General features: G+C 44.9%; 1 protein-coding gene across 1 annotated transcript in view; it reads left to right on the top strand.

Moving 5' to 3' along the window:
- Window positions 1-20,518, top strand: part of LOC132406765 (mediator of RNA polymerase II transcription subunit 12-like protein) — a 689,991-nt gene that overhangs the window by 99,041 nt on the left and 570,432 nt on the right. Inside the window, exon 6 of the mRNA XM_059992729.1 lies at window positions 7,949-8,121. Within this exon, the coding sequence (XP_059848712.1) occupies window positions 7,949-8,121 (173 nt within the window). The remainder of the gene's footprint in view (window positions 1-7,948; window positions 8,122-20,518) is intronic.

The raw sequence follows: 20,518 nt of genomic DNA, 5'->3' as shown, positions 1-20,518 counted from the left end.
GGTAAGGTGCCTAAAGACCTTTACGCAGTACTGTGTTTTAACTATACTGCTGACACAAAAAAAACAAGTTTCCTGATGCATGTGAGTGATGATAAACCTGATTTTGATATGAGTCTCTCCTGTGGACTGAGAGAGAAGAAGAGGGCAGGAAGAGGGGAATCATGGTAGATAGAATAGGAAGTGAGAGGGAAAGAAGCAGGAAGCAGCAGAAAGATCCTCTTGAGTTATTAATAAGCCAACTGTTTGGAATCAAATGACCTTGCCTAATGTGTCAGGGCTGAGTGTGTCTCCACCCACGCTATCTCCTGCCCCAGAACTCCTTCTCTGCCGCCTTCCTGCGGTGCTGCACCCTCACCGTTCCAGATATCCATTGCTCCCACCGGGTTAAAACCTTGCTCTCAGCTCCATGTTGACAAAAACAGTCCTGTGCAAAAGTCTTAGGCACCCTAGCTATCTATATGTGCCAAAGACTTTCGCATGGTATTGTATCTATAAAAAAAAATTCTTTCAAAATCAAAGAGAGATGAAATTGACACCTTTTTTTTTACCAGTGTGGTTGTATAAGGGTGGCAGGGTGGAGATGCGTCTCTACCAGAGGAGGTGTAAGATGCTCCTTCACTCCGCTAGTCTGCAGGCACCCTTGAACCAGGTGCGGCACCTACTCAACACCTCCCCCCCCCCACCCCGATCAGCGTCGCATGAAGCCATAGGAACTGGTGGTGGATGGTCGTATCAGCAGTCGGTGCAGATCACAAGTGCTGGTTGTCCGACCACAGACACCAGGAGAGTATTGAAATGAAGAGTATCGATATGGCTGGGTTCACCTGCCTTGTAAAGACACTGCCCAGAAGAAGACGATGGCAAACCACTTCTGTAGAAAAATTTCCCAAGGACAATCATGGTCCTGGAAAGACCATAATTGCCCATGTAAATATGACTTGGTACATAATGACCTAATGAGCCAGGATCTCTCAAAGTTAGTCGGGTTTATTATCACCCGCCTAAGTACCTGTATGCAGTGAAGAATCTTCAGCAGCATCACAAACTCCTAGCATCATATTGGCATAACTTAAATTCTGCACAATTCTATGAGAAAGAATACTTTGCAACACAAAGAAAAAGGTCCATTTTAGTGGACTGTGGTAAAATAAACTTGTAATTATGGTTTTGCCAGTTGGCTGAAGAATCAAATGGTGTTGTGGGGCTTCAGACTTCTGTACCACCTGACCGAAAATAGCTTGACCTGGATAATGGGGATGTTTGGTGATGGATGTTACTTTCTTGAGGCTGTGCTTCCTGTAGATAGGACCGGGGGTGGGGTGGGGGGGGGGTTACCTATGACGTTGTGGACCAGGTCCACTGCTTCCTTCAGTTTTTTCACATTTCTTGCCCATTCAGTTTGCTGTACAGGACCACGATGCAACTGGTTAGGATACTTGGATTCTTTCTCTAGAAGTCTGTTAGTGTTCGGGGACGAGCTTCCTGACCATCTAAGAAAGTAAAGACGCTTTCCTTATGATTGCATCTGTGTTGTGAGTGTTTCTAGCATTTTCTTTTTTAAAATTTAATGTCCAGCATTTGGAGATTTTATTTTTGTTCAATTTTCATTTGCTCTAAATAAGATTGAAGGAGCCGGTATTGCTGAAAGGAACGTGAAGAGTTAATGTTGAATTGTAAAGGGATTGAACTAGTAAAAGTGTACAGACGACATGGGGAGGTGGACAAAATGCAAGACACACATGAATAACTCCAGCAGTTAGTTTGGAAGAAAATTGTTTCTCCAGAGAGTTGAGAGAATGTAAAACTCCTGTTGTGAGGTGTGATTGCAATGAATAGAGCTGCTTGCATTTGGAGGAAGCTGACTAAATACTGAGTGAGAGAAAGAGTTTTGTAAAAATGGATTAAATAAGCAGGCAAAGGATCTACTGTTTAATCCACTTCCTTTGCCCTTTCTGAAATGGCACTTATGATGATATCAATAATTCATGAAACTAATAGTTTTCCACAGGGAGAATGGATTTAGAACAGTAAGTTAACAGGTGCATAGGGTTGGCCAGAAGGTGGTCTCAGGGTGTCTAATTGGTTTGAAAATCTTCATCTTGAAACTTGCTATTTATATATGTGTGATGTCAAGGTTACTGTCATTGGTCACTGTTCCATGAATTTTTGGCAGTAACCGGCAAATTCATGATACAAATTTAAAAATTAAACCTTCCGAACATTAATTATTTTGCAATGAAACAGTGGAATGGATTATTTGATGTATTTTTTGATTAGTTGAGAATTAAAACCCCTCCCCCACCGCCGATGAGCTGTAAGCATTTTGCAAAATCACGTATTTTACCCTAGGGGGTATCTTTATTTAGGTTTTAGTTCTGAGCTGGCCTTTAGTGATTGGTTGATTTATTAATGTCACAGAGGGAATTGGTAATCTCTGTGTAATTAAGTGTAGCCTGTGTGAAGAATTAAAACCACGGTTGCAAGTGTGTGTGTATGTGTTGGGAGGGAGAAGAGGGAGATATGAATTTTAAAAATTGGCTTGGAAAGCTGGTCAATCATTTATCCAAAGTAACCAAGTGACTCAATTATGGCACATTAGAGCAGAAATAGGAGGAAAAAAATTACGGAAGTATCCTATCTTTCGTTGCTAGTGCTAAGTTAGTGCAAGAGTTTCACCTGCCTGCAACGTGCTAATTCCACATGCTAGTAGAACAAGAAACATAGAGGTTGTACAGCTGGTGGCATTTGCTAAAGGCTGTATTTAGTGCTGGAGTCAAAAAATAATTTCTGTCCTATTAAACCCACTGAAGTTCACCTTTTCCAAAACTTGATAAAGATCAACTTTATGTCACATGTACAGTACACCGAGACCTGCAGTGAGTCGCATCATTTACGTCAATGACCAACACAGTCTGAGGATTTTGCTGGGGGAAGCGGGGGTCACGTGCTTCTGATGCCAACGTAGCATGCCCACAATTTACTGAACCTAACCCAGAATGAGGGAGGAAATCAAAGCACTAGGAGATCAAGTGGTCAATTTCACCACAAGATCAAGTGAAACTGGACAAACTCCTTACAGACAAAAGGCAGGAAGTGTACCTTGATTGCTGAGTCTGTGAAGCACTATGCTTACCTGTCAGCATTGCATTTACTTGTATTTTGAATATTCCTCTATTTTCAATGATAAAGGCGGAAGGCAGCAGAAAGGAAATTATAGACCAGCTAGCCTGACCTTAGTTGTTGGGAAGATGTTGGAGTTGATTGTTAAGGATCAGGTTATAGAGTACTTCGTGACACAGGGCAAGATAGGATATTATCTTGTCAGCATGGTTTCTTTAAAGGAAAGTCTTATCTGGCAAACCTGTTGGAATTCTTTGAGGAGATTGCAAGTAGGATAGATAAAGGGGATGTAGTGAGTGTTGCATATTTGGACTTTCATGAGGCCTTTCACAATGTGCCACACGTGAGGCTGCTTACCATGTTAAGAGCCCATGGTATTACTGGAAGGTTACTGGCATGGTTAGAGCATTGGCTGATTGGTAGGAGACAGCAGGTGGAAATAAAAGGATCCTTTTCTGGTTGGCTGCCAGTGACTAGTGTTGCTCTGCAGGGGTTGGTGTGGGGACCACTTCTTTTTATGCTGTATATCAGTGATATAGATGATGGAATAGATGGCTTTGTTGCCAAGGTTGCAGATGATATGAAGATTGGTGGAGGGGCAGGTAGTATTGAGGAAACAGGTAGGCTGCAGAAGGACTTAGACAGATTAGGAGAATAGGCAAGAGAGTGGCAAATGAAATACAATATTGGAAAATGCATAGTCTTACACTTCTGTAGAAGAAATATTTTCAAGATGGGAAGGAAGTTCAAAAATCTGAGATGCAAAGGGACTTGGCAGTCCTTGTGTGGAATATCCGAAAGGTTAACTTGCAGGTAGAGTCAGTGGTGAGGAAGACAAATGCCATGTTAGCATTCATTTCAAGAGGTCGAGAATACAAGAACAAGGATGTGATGCTGAGGCTTTATAAGGCACTAGTGAGGCCTCACCTTGAGTATTGTGATCAGTTTTGGACTCCACATTTAAGAAAAGATGTGCTGGCATTGCGGAGGGTTCAGAGGAGGTTCACAGGGATGAGTCCGGGAATGAAAGCTTTATCATATGAGGAACGTATGGTAGCCTTGGGTCTGTACTTGCTGGAATTTAGGAGGATAAGGGGGATCTCATTGAAACCTTTCAAATGTTGAAAGGCCTAGAAAGTGTAGATGTGGAAAGGATGTTTCACATGGTGGGAGAGTCTAGGACAAGAGGGCACAGCCTCAGGATTGAGGGGTGTCCATTTAAAACAGATGCAGAGAAATTTCTTTAGTCAGAAGGCGGTGAATTTGTGGAATCTATTATCACAAGCAGTTGTGGAGGTCAGGTCATTGGGTGTATTTAAGGCAAAGCTTGATTAATTCTTGATTGGCTATGGCATCAGAAGTTATGGGGAGAAGGCCAGGGGTGGGTCTGAGGAGGGAAATAAAGGATCGGCCGTGATTAAATGGTGGAGCAGGCTGAATGGGCCAAATAGTCTAATTCTACCTCTGTGTCTGATAGTGAGGATCTCTGTGGGAAGTAATTTTAAATTTCTCTTGGGGCCTCTGTCTTGGGATTCAGTGACTTGTTCTAATCCAGAAGCAATGTAGGATCTTTACTACAGCAGATTGGAGCACATAATGTGTATAATCAGTTGGATACCAAATCTACCCTTCCACTGACCAATCATAATGCAAGTAGTTGAAAGGGTATGGATGCTTGTTCCTGAATGGGTAAATGGTTGGCCCCCTTATGTCAGAAAGGATTTGCTAACATTGGTGAGAGTTCAGAGGAGGTTCACAAGAAATGAAAGGGTTATCATATGAGCAGTGATTGAAGGCCTTGTGTTTGTACTTGCTGTATTTTGGAAGAATGGGGGAGGAAGGGATCTCATTGAAACCTATCAAATGTTGAAAGGCTTAGATCAAGTTGATCTGGTACAGCCTCAAAATAGAGGAGTGTCCATTTAGAATGGAGATGAGGAGGAATTCCTTTAGCCAGAGAGTGGTGAATGTGGATTTGTTGACAGAGGTGGCTTTGGGGGCTAGGCCGTTGGGTGTATTTAAGGCAATGTTTGTCAGCTTCTTATTAGTCAGGCATGAACAGTTATGGCGAGAAAGCAGGAGAATGGGGTTGTGAGCGAAATGGATCAGCCACAATGGAATAGTGGAGGAGACTCGATGGGCCCACAAGAAAATTAATCTCAGGGTTGTATATGGTAACATATAATGTATGTTCTTTGATAATAAAATTTATTGAACTTTGAAAGGTGAAAATGGAATTTGGCTTACTATTCTGTTCAGGTCTGGCATCATTGTATGATACAGTGCTCTATTTTTCTCAGCATATTGCTTGTGTTTTGAATATCAGCTGATTCAACGCTGTTGGGTTACTATGCATGTGTGCAATTGGAGCGGGCCACTTGGCCCCTTAACCCTTTTCTGCCATATAATAATACATAAGACAGAGCAGCAGAAATAGGCCACTGAGCTCATGGAGCCCGCTCCACCATTCCATCATGGCTGATTTATTATCCCTCTCAAGCTCATTCTCCTGCAATCTCCCCATAACCTTTGACACCCTTACAAATCAAGAACTTATCAACCTCCATTTTAAATATACTCAATGACTTGGCAGCCACAGACGTCTGTGGCAATTAATCCCTCAGATTCACCACCCCCTGGCTAAAGAAATTTCTTCTCATTTCAGTTCTAAATGGAAATCTCTCTATTCTGAGGTTGTGCCATCTCATCCTAGACTTTTCCCCACTGTAGGAAACATACTCTCCACATCCACTCTGTCTAGTTCTTCAATTAGATCCTCCCTCATTCTATACTACAGCGAATACAGGCCCAGAACCATCAAATGCTCCTCATACATGAACCATTTCATTCTCATGAATCTTATCTGGACCCTCTCCAATGACAGCACATCTCTTTATAGATAAGGGGCCCAAACGGGTCACAATACTCCAAGTGCAGTCTGACTAATGTGTTATAAAGCTTTAGCACTGCATCTTTGCTTTTATATTCTAATCCTCTCGAAATGAGTGCCTTCCTCGCTACCAAATCAACCTGCAAGTTAATCTTCAGGGAATCCTGCACAAGGACTCCCAAGTCTCTTTGCACCTCAGATTTTTGAATTTTCTTCTCTTCGAGAAAATACACTTTTATTCCACGTGGATCCCCTTCAGTTTCCTCCCTCATTTCAAAGGTGTAAACGGAGGCATTTGGTGCTTCTTCAGATGGATACATGAGGTCCTTGGGCAAAAGTTAAAAAGCTATACTACTGATTCCCATGCTTATCCATTGGGAATTGAGCCCTGGTTGCCGTGGTAGTCATAGTTTTACACTCGCCACGATGGTTGCTTGCTGCCCTATTAGGTACGTTGCTCACATCACAACAACAAAGAGACTTCAGAAATTGTTCAGTGGAGGCAAACTATTTGGTGTATCCTGAGGTGCTAAACAAATGTTGCCTCATGGTTGCCTCTCTTTGGTCGGTTGACTGATGATGCAAGCCTGGCCGATGAGATGTTTTTGCTGTTTTTTTGCATTCAATGCAAATCTTGCTGATGGTACTGATTTAAGTAACACTTTGCATGATTTAATCAAATGGATGTATAAAGTGCCTCATCGCTGGAGTTTTCCCTTTCTGAAAACCTCATCAGAATTAGTACTGCAGACAGTTTCTTCATTCATAATACATTTTTGCATCCATCAAAGTAATGTGTTCTGTTAATCCACTTAATACAGCAATCTTACAAAGTCTCCTGATTACTGATCCCATTTCTTCACATAATAGTATAATTTTACTTCTTTTTTAAGTACAGTTTGTTCACATGCACTTAAAAGCAAGGGTGTTAGCCTATGAAGAGAGATTGAGTCATCTGAGACTATGCTTACTGGACTTCAGAAAAATGAAAGAGAGATCTTGCATAAACATATAAAGTTATGAAAAGAATGGATAAGATGGAGGCAAGAAAGTTGTTTCCGCTGGTAGGGGAAATAACATCAAGATTAGGGGGAGTAGATTTAAGATGGAGATGAGGGGTAATTCCTTTTCCCAGAGAGTAGTGACTTTGGAATTATCTGTGCAGAGAGAGTAGAGGCTACCTCATTGAATATATTAAAGCCATGGTTAGATACTGTAGATTATGCCTTAATAGAGGAATTGAGGATTATTGAGGAAAGGCAAGTAAGTGAAGCTGAGTCCATGGTCAGATCAGCTGTGATCTTATTGAATGGCAGAGCAGGCTCGACGGGCCAAATGGCCAACTCCTGATTGGATTGCCGTATGAGGAAGGGTGGCACGGTAGCTCAGTGGCTAGCACAACGATTTACAGTGCCGGTGACCTGGGTTCAATTCCTGCCGCTGCCTGTAAGGAGTTTTTACGTGGTCCCCGTGACTATGTGGTTTTCCTCCGGGTGCTGCAGTTTCCTCCCACAGTCCAAAGACGAACCAGTTGGTAGGTTAATTGGTTATTGTAAATTTTGTAAGTTGTCCCATGATTAGGTTAGAATTAAATCAGGGGATTGCTGGGCAGCCCGGCTCGAAGGGCTGGAAGGACCTTTTCTGGCCTGTACCTCAATAAATAAATAAATTTTTAAAAAAATCTGCCATCCTTGCCCAGCCTGTCTCCTTTGTTGCTCCGAGCCATTAATGTAGTGAGCTCTTATCTTGAAAGACTCTTTGATGATCATTTACTCCATTCAGGAGCATCTTGGATAGGCAATGAATTCTAGATGAGTTGGTGATGTCCACACAACAAGAACAGATACCATAAATAAAATGGGATTGGGCCTTTTGAGTTGAAGTATTTCTCTTGCCTTGAGTAATTTCGTTCCTCTTTTCCCTCCCTTCCTTTCACAGAATGGACACAGATTTTGACAAGGTACCTCCGAGAGCAGTTGGCCAAAATTGCTGAATATTACCATGGTCCTGCTGGTCAAGGTCCTCCGCCTACAGCGCCAGTGCCTCCTGATGTGGAACAAGCAATAAAGCAATGGGAATACAACGAGAAGCTGGCATTTTACGCATTCCAGGTGGGTCGGACGTGTCTCTGGAGGTGGTGCAACATCCCCACATGTCTCCAGATCACTTTACCCTTCCACACAGTAGTGCTTGCCATTGTATTTAATACTTAAAATAAAACTATTCAAATTCATTTATGCCTGCAATGTTTGGGCTGTGTTACCTGTATCAGAATTCAGGAGATTAGTTTCTCTGCCAGGATAGGTAGGTGAGCCAAAAGGTGCAGAGCAAGATCCAAAAAGCAGCAATGTCTGGAGCAGAATATACTTGAAATAACTATTTTTGTGTAGTTTGTGGTTGTTCGATATAGTACAGGAGAGACTGAACTGATAGAAAACAGTTTATTTGTGAGGGATAAATATTGGTCAGGAAACCAGGAATGACCACCCTGCTCTTGCTTGTGGGATGCTTCACAACACCCTAAGAGAGCAGACGAGATTTCTGGTCGTGTCACATCCCCTCAGTATTTCACTGGAGTGTCTGCCTTTTTTAACCCTCTTTACATGGGATTAGAACCTGCTTGACTTTGGGTTGGGAGTGCTAATGATGTGATTGAATGTTTCCTTTGTAAATCTCTTAAAATTATCTCAGGCTGTCTTTATGCCCCCCTTTCTTGTTCAGGGGACAATATTACCACAATATATTGGAGCAGAATTAGGCCATTTGGCCCATCGAGCCTGCTCCACCATTTCATTCTGACTGATCCAATTATCCTTTCAGCCCCAATCTCCTGCCTTCTCTCTGTATCCCTTCGTACCCTGACCAATCAAGAATCCATCAACCTCTGCCTTTAATATACATAATGAACTAGCCTCCACAGCTGCCCTTGGCAATGAATTCCACCGATTCAGTATTCTCTGTCTGAAGAAATTGCTCCTAATCTCCATTTTAAAAGACACCCCTCTATTCTGAGGCTGTGTCCTCTGGTCTTAGACTCTCCCACCATAGGAAACATCATGGATTACATATATAAACTTAATCCATCGTAAAGATCAGCTGGTGAAAACTTAGCATTTCAAAAACTTCTGCATCCCATTACCTTTTTTAGATTTTAAGTACGCAGGGCTGTCAACATTTGGAAATTAATTGTTATTTAGTGTGTGGAATTTAATCAACTTTTATGTCCTTCTATGACCAGCGGACAGGGTGGTGAATCCATTTCAGAGGAATGAGATGAGAGCGGATCTCTTTGAAATCTTTGACCCATTGAAAGGCCTAGATAGAGTTGTAGGTTTTCACAAATAAAAATAGCAGAGACATTTTATGTTTCAGGAAAAACCTTAACAACTCATTTTTGAGTCCCAAAACCTGAACACAAAGCGTGGTAAAAAGCAACTTTATGTAATTATGTTATCACGCCAGAGCAGCCTCTTAAAGGGAACCCCAGTCCAATGTCAGTGTCTATGAATTATACACGTTTCCACCAATTACATTAGCCTACACAGCCCCACCCCTTCCCAGAATTCACTGAGGCCGGCATTGGGAGCCTGTCCGGACCTAGGATGAGCCGCCCAGCTCGCGTCCTACGTTCCGTGGATGGAGATACAGCAGAGGCCTCTGGCTCTCCCGGAGGTGTGTTGACATGGTCATGTTGTGACAGCAGGGGCATGGTTGCAGAATCCTCCAAATCTTGCTGGGCTGGTTTAAGGCAATTTACCGCAAGACATTCAGCCTTTTATCAATGGTAAAAGTCTTTTCTCTCTGTTCCAAAGTGCGGAATGGGCCATGGTAAGGGGGCCTAAGGGTACCTTGGTATGCATCATGGCGGATGAAAACAAACGAGGCGGAATGTAGGTCAACAGGGACCTAAGAGTGCTGTATGCTGTGTTGGGCATAGGAATATGTGCAAAGGTATTGAATTTACTGAGAAGGGTGAATGCTGTTGAGAGGCTTGGCCGGGCAGTTGTGGTATCAGGAATAAAATCACCTGGCACTCGTAACAGCTGCCCGTATGCCAACTCATGCTGCGGGCCCTCTTTTGGAGCTGTTCTGATCCTCAGCAGGACCCATGGGAGACAATCATGCCAACGCTTATCGGTCAGGGAAGCCTGCAGAGTGGCTTTTAAGGAGCAGTGAAGCTGCTTACATAGACCATTGGGCTGTGGGTGATAGGCCTTGGTGTGATGTAGCCTAACACCAAAGTTCTGTGCCATCTCAGCCCAGAGATCTGAAATGAATTGGGGACCGTTGTCAGAGGAAATATCCAATAAGGTGCCAAGCCAAGCAACCCAGGTACTGATGAAAGCCTGAGCTACATCTGCGACTGTTGTTGATGCTAGAGGGACAATATCTGACACCTGGTTTTATAGTCTACTATAGAAAGGAGGTGCCTGAAACTGCTGGAGGAGGGAAGAGGGCCAACAAGGTCCTCATTGACGTGGTCAAGCCATCGCTCAGGGACCTCAAAAGGTGCCAATGGCGCCTGAACATGATGGTTAAATTTTGCCTGATGGCACTCCACACAGGCTGCAATACAATTACGCACATCCTTTCTAAGGCTGTGCCACCCAGACTTTAGTGCAACCAGTTTCTTCGAGACTTTCCACCCCGAATGTGAGTGGGCATGTACAGTCTGCATCCAGTTTGCGGGCACTATGGGGCGAGGATGACCAGTTGAGACATTGCACAGGAGAGAAACCTTACCTTCCCCGCACTTAATATTAGCCAACCGCAGGTCCGTGACTGCTGTTCAGTAAGCCTGGACCTCTGGGTCAGTAGCTTAGTTGGCTGCCACGCTGGCATAGTCAACCCCTATGTGTACGGCCTCAACGACTGGCTGTGAGAGGCAATCAGTCACAGCATTATTTTTCCCTTTGTTATATTGTATACTATTTCTGATCTCTGATATGTAGGCTAGTTGGTGTTGCTGCTCTGCAGACCAAGTGTCCCTAATATTTTGGCTATCGTGTATACGAGCAGTTTGTGGTCAATGAACGCTGTGAAATAGTGACCCTCTAGAAGTGTAAAGGGGGTTTCTTCTTTTTTCTTTGTTACTGTGTATGTAATCAAAATGGCTTCTTTGTTTTGTTAAAAGCAGGAATGTTTCTTTGTTGCGAGAGAGTGCTGGAAGCTTGTTTGGGTTAAAATTTGCTGATAACAAGAATTGTATTCCTTTGTAAACCAATTGGGATTAATGTTGTTCTTTCTTCTGAGTCCGTAAGCTATTGTTGGCAGGCTTTTGGGCAGATCGGCACAAGGGGGTGAGAGAGAGAGGATGCGATGCTATAAACTGGGTGAGGAACGGACCCCAAGCGGGGGTCCGAGGCCAGGAGGTACTCCGAGGAGAGGAGATGAAGCTAGATGTGCTTGGTTGACCACTTTGGATGGTCCTGAGCTGCGAGTTGAGGAATTCGGAGGGGATCGATTGGTGGCCAGAAGACTTCAGTAATTGAGCTCCAACGGTTGTGCATGAAGTGGTTTGAACTTTGATAAGTTTGGCGACTTTTCTTTATTTTTTTCTTCATATATACTGTATCGTTATTAATCACTTAGTTATAGTAACCTTTATAAATTGTACTCATTTAATCGCATATGGTGTACTGTCTGGTTTTGGGCAAGGCGGGGACATCACACAGCATCCACACCAGCTGATTACCCAGTTTGGCGGGGCCGAAGGCTGGTCCCCCTAGACGGGAATGAGCTGAGCGAGCCTGAGGCGACCCAGGGGGTTACATTGTGGGGGCTCATCCGGGATTGATTTCTGTTGAAGCTGTGTGATCACCCTCTTTAAATTATGTCTGCGGCGAAAAGCTGGTGTGCCTTTGTGGGATGTTTCAGCAGTGGTAGGCTCCACCCGGTTGTTGGAATAATGTCCAGCCCTAAAGGGGCGGAGGCGTGGGGGAGCGGACCTCTCAGTTGTTGGGTGAGTGGCAGTGCTTGGCTGAGGGAAAGTGACAGGGACTGGTTGAAAGTTTGAGTAGGCGGGCTGGTGACATTGTTAGAACTGTCGGGTGCAATTACCTCGAAGTGACAGCTGCCAGTTCTGGGAAAGTGTGGGAAAATGCGTGCGGTTCGACTGTAAGTCAAATGCCGCAGCTGGGGGGCTTATCATATCCGTGGCAGGAGATTGGTGGAAAGTTTTTAGGGTATCCCTTTTGGCTAGGGGAGCAGATAAATTGCTTGTGGTGCCAAGGGGATTTGACAAGGGGATCAGTTGTTCCGTTGATCCGAGAGGTGTCGGGAAACTTAGAGGAGGCCCAGTGGGGGAACGGCTTGGGGCCTCTGGGGGAGCACATTCCCAGCAATGTACCAAGGAACTCCCGAAAGGAACAGACCCTATTCCTTAAGGCTTAGACGGACCAAGCGCACAGGTGTTGTTACGGATGGATGGAAGTCAAGTTAAAGCCATCCTCGGCACCGGGGCGCCGGTTAAGTTGCTGTACAGTTTGTTTTATAACTGTTATTGGAAGCATTTACCCTTGACGACATTGAGGACACTGGAGATTCGGGGTACCAGTGCCGGTGATTATCCAGATGACGGTTGTTGGTTAGTGAAAATGGAGTTCTTGGAGGCAAAAGTGGAGGTGCCTGTGGTTCATGAATTGTTAATGCTAATGTGTCCGGACACTGTTGAGACGGGCAGCATTTCTGTTCTAGAGAGAACCAATATCCTGCTGGTGCACTTGGGGGCCTGCCCGGAGGAGGCGGGTGAGTGCTGTTTGGAGGCATTGTCGATGCACCCAGAGTTTCAAGCTGCTTGTGCAGACGTGTGTAGCAGCATTGGGCCGATACTGAACTCAAACAAGAGCCGGTGGTGGTACGGCCTGGAGGAAGTATCTGAGGGTGAGACTCTCTTAGTGGACGCTGCAAAATACCACGATGGAGGGGAGTTGACCACTGAAGACACCTCAGAGAGAGAGAGAGAGAGAGAGGTTGCGGCGACTGGCCCCTGAAGCCATGGAAGATGTAGGCAGTGTGTGTGTGGATTATATTGCGCTGAAGAGGCGCACTGTCAGTGACCAGAATATGGCCCTGAGGGCCGAAGAGGCGATGGCCTGTCTGAGTGGTGCGAAGTGGTTTAAGTTGCTGGATCTGAGGAGTGGATGTTGCCAGATCCCAATGAGTGGGGCCGGCAAGGAGAAGACGACCGTTATAAATTCCCTAGGAGTCTTCCGGTCCAAAAAGATGCCACAGGGCATATCTGGAGCCCTTGCAACCTTCCCGCGGGGCATGTGGAAGATCATGGGTGATGTGGAGGCGTTTGGAGTTGTATGTGGATGATCTCCTGGTATTTGGATTTGCCTCAGGAGAATATGAAGTGAGGTCATTGCAGGAGCGGCTGAGAACTACAGAGTTAAAGTGTTTTCTGGACACGTGCCAGGGCTGGCGAAGGTCGCAGCTCGTGAGTGACTGTCTCTACAGAATCAAGTTTGAAATGAAGACGGAGAGACTGGAGAAAGTTGATCTGGAAGAAGTCATGAGGAAGAAAAAGCTGGAGAGAAGTGCTGTGAATACTGAACAGAAGACTGAAGAGACTGCAGAGCAGTGCAGGCCACGTGTTTCCATTTGGAGAAGATCAAACAGCAGCTACCGATCGCAGAAATGAGGAAGAATACAGATTTGATGGATAATGTGCTGGATGTGTGGTACATGCTGCCTTTTGCTGACTTTCCCTCGATTGAGGAAGAGACCTTTGGCCCTTCTCCCACTGAGTCAGGTGCAGTGGGGAGGGTTAGCTGTGTGCAGTGGGGGGCATGAGTGAGAGGTTGAGAGAGGAGTTGGTAGTGGGCCTGAGGTATCTCCAGTTGTGTCTTAACCTGAAGGGTTTAGGTGAGGGGGTACGGAGGCCTCAGAAGGGTTAGGGAACTCCCAGATAGTTGGCCTATGTAGCGCCTGAGGAACAGGGCGTGAGGTTTACTGTGTGGGGAGGAGATGTCACTGCTTGTGCTTGGGTTACGGTGTGTTGGAAGGAAAGGTGGCGGTTTATTTAATAGTCATGAGAACATGACTTTTATTTGGTGGGGAGAGAGTGTAAAGGGGGGTTTCTTCTTTTCTCTTTGTTACTGTGTATGTAATCAAAATGGCTTCTTTGTTTTGTTAAAAGTAGGAATGCTTTGTTGTGAGAGAGTGCTGGAAGCTTGTTTGGGTTAAAATTTACTGATAACGAGAATTGTATACCTTTGTAAACCAATTGGGATTTTTGCTGTTCTTTCTTCTGAGTCTGTAAGCTATTGCTGGGGAGATCGGCGTGAGGAGTTGAGAGAGAGAGGACGCGATGCTATAAACTGGGTGAGGAATGGACCTCAAGCGGGGGTCCGAGGCCAGGAGGTACCCCGAGGAGAGGAGATGCAGCCAGATGTGCTTGGTTGACCACTTCGGATGGTCCTAAGCTGCGAGTCGAGGAGTTCGGAGGGGATCGAATGGTGGCCAGAAGACTTCAGTAATTGAGCTCCAACGGTTGTGCATGAAGTGGTTTGGACTTTGATAAGTTTGGCGCCTTTTCTTTATTTTTTTCTTCATATATATACTGTATCGTTATTAATCACTGTGAACGAGCTGAGCGAGCCTGAGGCGACCCAGGGGGTTACAGAAGAAAACAAAATTGGCTGACCGCCAGATAGAAGCTGAGGAGCTCACGATCAAACATGCTATACCTCCTTTCAGGGGGACGGTATGGCTGGCTGAATAAGGTGAACGACTGCCACACACCTCCGACCAACTGTTTGCGCGCAGCACCCACAGCATAGTCTGAAGCATCAGTGGTAATGGCTATGGGTGTGTTGAGGAGCACGTGAGCCAGGAGGGTCACCTTGGAAAACGCTTGTGCCCTGGTCGTGTCTGCTGACCAGTCAAGTATGTGATTCGGGGCAGTGCCTTTAAGCACACTATACAGGGGCTATTTGACCTGTATACAATGCCATGTCTTTCCACGTTGGCCAACTCAGCCTTCAGGGTCAATCTGCCCTCATGGGCATGGACTGGAATGCCAGCTGTGGAAATGAGGGCCATGTTTTGTGACTGTAGTGGAGAATGTGGGCTTGGTGTGGTTTGGGAATTCACCCAGCAGTCCAGAACACTCATATGAGGTGGTGCATGCACTTGACAGAGTCGTTGTGGGGAAATTACTGCGTAACGACCCAAAGTCCTTGACATCCACAAGCTGAAAGTTCTTAAGATGAACTAATTGGGCACACGGGAGATCTGAACTGAGCAGAGGTCTTGGCACTTTAGATAGGGCAAAGTCTCACGTGTAACGTCGCCTACTGAAGCAGACTGTCACCCGTCAGGTCTCGTAAGTCTGGATCCTGCTGCCATTGGCGACCTCCAGCAAGGTTTCATCGCGCTTTGTCTTCCATCAGTTGGCAACGCTGGCAGCACACTCACTTGAGCACCTGTGTCAAGGAAGCGTTGCCCTGAAAGGGTGTCAGTAATGAACAGTAGGTGTCCCTGGCAGCTGGAACCCTTGGTATCCTACAGTGGGGGAGTCTAGCATTGGAGGACACAGCCTCAGAATACAAGGATGTCCCTTAAAAACAGAGATGGGGAGGAATTTGTGTCATCAGAAGTGGTGAATCTGTGGAATTTGTTGCCACGGATGGCTCCGGAGGTCAAGTCATTGGGAATATTTAAAGCAGAGGTCGATAGGTTTCTTGAATAGTCAGGACATCAGAGATTATGGGGAGAAGTTAGGAGAATGGGGTTGAGTGGGATAGTAAGTCAGACATGATGGAATGGTAGGGCAGACTCAATGGGGTTGAATGGTCTAATTCTGCTCCTATGTCTAATGGTCTTATTACTGCAGCTTTTAGTGCAGAATGTCTCTTCACAGGAAATCTGTGTAACTGTTTAATTGTGTTCACAATCTTTAACCACCCAAAACCCCCATCGGGCAGCATCACGATGGAAAGTCTTGTCAATCATACCCTCTGCCACCTGCCAATGAGCCGGTTTAGGATCCAAAACACCATGGCCTGTAGAGCCACAAAACGGATGCAGGGCCCTCGGACCTTACCAATCGCAAGCACCGATGTTCACTCGTCCACTTACTTTTCACTCATTCTCTTTAATTCCAACCTCTACCCCCACCGTCCCCAGAATCTATTGTTCATCTCCAGGCTTGGTGCAACTTGCATTAGCCAGTTGACTAATCACCCACCGGTCTCGGAATGTGGGAGGAAACCAAAGCTCCCAGAGACAATCCACATGGTCCCAATGAGAGCATATGAAGTTGGGAGATCGGGATTGTGGTGGAGTTGATGGAGCTGTGAAGCAGTGGGTCTGTTAGCTGTGTCTTTGTGTCTTCCCGACAGCATGGAAACTGGTCCATGCCAACTAAAATGTCTACAGATCCCTTGCTTAATGGTATTGGTCCATGGTCCATGGCATGAAACATTTTGGGAACTCCTGCCCTAAGCCCTTCCAATCCATGTATCTCTCCAACAGCCTTTTACATGTTGTTGGTGTACCTGCCTCAACCAGTTTCTCTGACATTTCATTGCACATGTATACTATACTTTGTATGTGTTAAAAGAAAAAAAAAGTTGCTTCTCAAGTTTTTTTAAGAGACTCTTAGATAGGTATATGGAGCTTTGAAAAATAGAGCTGTTTGGTAGTGAAATTCGAGGCAGTTTCTGGAGTAGGTTACATGGTCGGCACAACATTGTGGGCTGAAAGGCCTGTAATATGCTGTAGATTTCTATGTTTCTAAGTTCCCATTAAATCTTTCTCCTCTCTCCTTAAACCTACACTTTGGGTTCTTGGTTCTCCAGAACTAGAGGGAAGAAGGCTGAGTGCATTCATCCACTTTTTTAATATTTGAGACATTTTCTTTGATCCTACCTTGTGTCAAAAGTCTCGTTACAGTCCACATAGGTTACATGAAACACAACGATGATCCTTGTTAGTCCTTTAACAACTTCAATCTCATCGGAAGCGAGGCGAGCAGGCAGGAGTCCGTGGCCGGAAACAGTAAGCCCTGGCCGGCTGGCCCTCCCGTCCATTCTGATCTCCAGTGCCCACTTGCTGAGGGAATCAGGCCTGCAGTCCTTTGAGTCGCCTCATGCCGGTGGCCGGAGGTGGGGACAGCATAAGCGGTGTGTGAGGAAACGGAAGCGAGGCGAGCGGGCAGGAGTCTGTGCCAGGAAAAAAGCAAGCCCACGCTGGCCGGCTCTCCCGTCCATTCTGCTCTCCAGTGGACATTAAATTGACTACATCTGTGGCAATGAAATACTCGGCGGGAGTACAGAAATGGGTGGAATCCCAGATGCCGCCATTCTATTTATGTAACAGGTTTTCCCCCAAGCCATCGAACTACCAATCTACTGACCTCTGCTGTGCCTATTGTCTTGTTTATTATTTATTGTAATGCCTACACTGTTCTGTGTTCTTTATGGGTAGGTCTGTAGTCTAGTGTAGTTTTTGTGTTGGTTTATGTAGTTCAGTGTAGTTTTTGTATTGTTCATGTAGCACCATGGTCTTGAAAAACGTCTCGTTTTTACTGTGTGCTGTACCAGCAGTTATGGTTGAAACGACAATAAAAAGCGACTTGACTTGATCAGACGCGTTCTTCTTTCAAATCTTTTCTGACTGTCCGTCGTTAGTCTGGACATTTCTAATTGAAAATTTGTACTTCCTCTTGCGCTTTCTTCCAATAACTTGCTCACCACTGAAGTTAAACCAACTGGCTTTGTCACCCCTTGGTTTGATATTGTTATTATTTAGGGATGCAGCACAGTAACAGGGCCTTCTGGCCCAATGAGCCTGTGGTGCTCAGTTACACCCATGTGACCAATTAACCTACTAACCTCTGTGTCTTTGGAATGTGGGAGGAAACTGGAGCCCCTGGAGGAAACCCACGCTGCCTCAGGGAGAGCGTACAAACTCCTAGCAGTCAGCGGAGCGAAATGAACCTGGGTTGCGGATGCTGTAATAGCATTATACTAACCGCTACTCTACCATGTTGCCCGTTCACTTCATTTATCTTCCTTCCCCTTTTTAAAAAATATTAACTGTTCTATGATTCAAAATTTTGTATGATAGATGTATTAAGATTGTTAAGGATAGTTTTAAGATTAAATGTGTATCTGCTATTAAAATTAGGCTTGAGTAATGGAAATTTTCTTTGGTCACCTGGGACTTAACCTTATGAATATCCTAATTAAATTCTTGCATATTGTGAGGTGCTAATTTATTTTCTGTGTTCCCCTGTAATCTCTGGAGTCTGAGTTGATTCTCTCCTCTGAACTTCTGGGTGCAAAGCTTTGTAGATCGCTTGAGTCGGCTGGAGACGGAAAGGCCGTATGTCTGCTCCACGATGAATGTTCAAAACAAAAAGTGGGGATGCTGGAAGCCTAAAACAAAATAAGAACGGATGGCAGTACTCAGCAGTCAGGCTGCGTCCACAGGAACAGAAGCAGAATCATAGAATGTATAACATTATGCACAGTACAGGCCCTTCAGCCTTTTAACCTGCTCTAAAACCAACTTAATGCTTCCCACATAGCCCTCCATTTTTCCATCATCCATGTGCCTATCTAAGTGTCTCTTGAATGCCCGTAATGGTTCTGTCAAGGCTGTCCACACACACACAGTCTGCTCTCTCTATAATATCCTACCATATACTTCCCTCCAATCATCTTGCAATGATGCCCCTGTTTTGCTGAGGAGACTCGGTGATGGAAGTTTTGTTCCGGAAAATAGACTGGGGTTCATTCAAAATGTCTGCTGCTGACTTAATGCAACCCTTACAAACCTTGGCTGCGGGTCGTATTTAATGTGATATTGCAGATGATGGAAAACCTGTATGATAAACTGGTTTGAAATAACTATTTCATACTAAAGGAATCCACGCATGGATAACTCTCACAATATGGAAAGCCATAATTTTGGGAGCCTTGTGGATCATCCCAACACCGATGGACTTAAATGCTACCTTTTGGGATGTGCAAGTACCGTGGCATCATTATCCTGGCGATCTGATGGGCAGGAGATGGCCAGTTTAATATGCAAGGTGCTGGGGGCATCTTTTACTGGCAAGACAAACTGGACGGGGAACTCTGCATTCGCTTCATTAAGCCTGAACTGGTCTGTTGTCAGCAATTTCCGCTGTGGAAGAGGTGAACAGTTGACTATAAGGAGCATAAGCACATCACAGTCATCTACCTTCTATCTCTCAAAAATTAAGTTCAAAGTAAATTTATTTATTATTGAAGTACCTATGCGTCACCATATGGAACCCTGAGGTTCATTTTCTTGTGGACATTCTCAATAAATCTATAGAGCAGTAATCATAATAAAATCAATGAAACATCACCCTGTTAGGATGTTCAACCAGCGTGTGAAAGACAATAAACTGTGCAAATACAGAAAGAGGAAATGATAATAAATAAGCAATAAATATTGAGAACGTGAGACGAAGAGTCCTTATAAGTGAATCCATTGATTGTGAAAACATTTCAATGGTGAGGCAAGTGAAATTGAGTGAAGTTATTCACTTTGATTCAAGAGCCTGATGGTTGAGGGGTAATAACTGTTCCTGAACCTGATGGTGTGACTCTTGAGGCTCTTGTACCTTCTTCCTGATGGTAGTAGCAAGAAGAGAGATGTCCTGGGTGGTGGGGGTTCCTGATGATAGATACTGTTTTCCTTATAGATATGTTCAGTGCTGGGGAGGGCTTTACCCATGATGCACTGGATTGTAAACGTTACTTTTTGTAGGATTTTTCATTCAAGGGCATTGGTGTTTCCACACCGGCCTGTGATGCAGTCAGTTAATATACTCTGCACTACACATCTATAGAAATTTGTCAAAGTTTTAGAGTCATGCAGTATCTCCACAAACTCCTAAGGACTTTGCCTTCATCTGCTCATCATCTCCCTCCTCACTTTGTTCCACTAATTATCTGCCTGCCCCTGCATAACCCCTCCTGTTCTTTGTGCTACCCATCTCCCTGTACCCTCTCAGTCATGATGCAGAGTCTCGATCCCAAACTTCAACCATCTCTTTGCTCCACAAATGCTGTCCAGCCTGCTGAGTTGGTTCATGCGCCTAGATTTTGCTCCAGATCCCAGCCACTGCAGTCTCTTTTATCTCCTTCTTATGGTCATCAGCGGGTGTGCCCCAAACCTGGAAGGTCTGAGTGGACATAGTATATGGATACTCACAAAATGCTGGAGGTACTCAACAGGTCAGGGCTGCACCTATGGAGAGAAATAAATATTCAACGTTTCAGGCCAAGACCCTTCATCAGGACAGGAAAGGAAAGGACAGGAGCCAGAATAAGAAGGTGTGGGGGAGTGGAGGAGGGGAATGAGTACAAGTTGGCAGGTGTTAAGTGAAATCAGGTGAGGGGAAGTGGGGAAGGGATAAGCAGAAAAGGTAAAGGGCTGAAGAAGGAAGAATCAGATAGGAGAAGACAGTGGCCCACTCGAGGAAGGAGGAGAGGAACCAGAGGGTGATGGACAGGTGAG

This window comes from Hypanus sabinus, chromosome 2 (genome assembly GCF_030144855.1).
Source record: "Hypanus sabinus isolate sHypSab1 chromosome 2, sHypSab1.hap1, whole genome shotgun sequence".
Taxonomy (NCBI): domain Eukaryota; kingdom Metazoa; phylum Chordata; class Chondrichthyes; order Myliobatiformes; family Dasyatidae; genus Hypanus; species Hypanus sabinus.
Note: the sequence above shows the minus strand (reverse complement) of the source record. Positions and strands in the feature narration are given on the sequence as shown.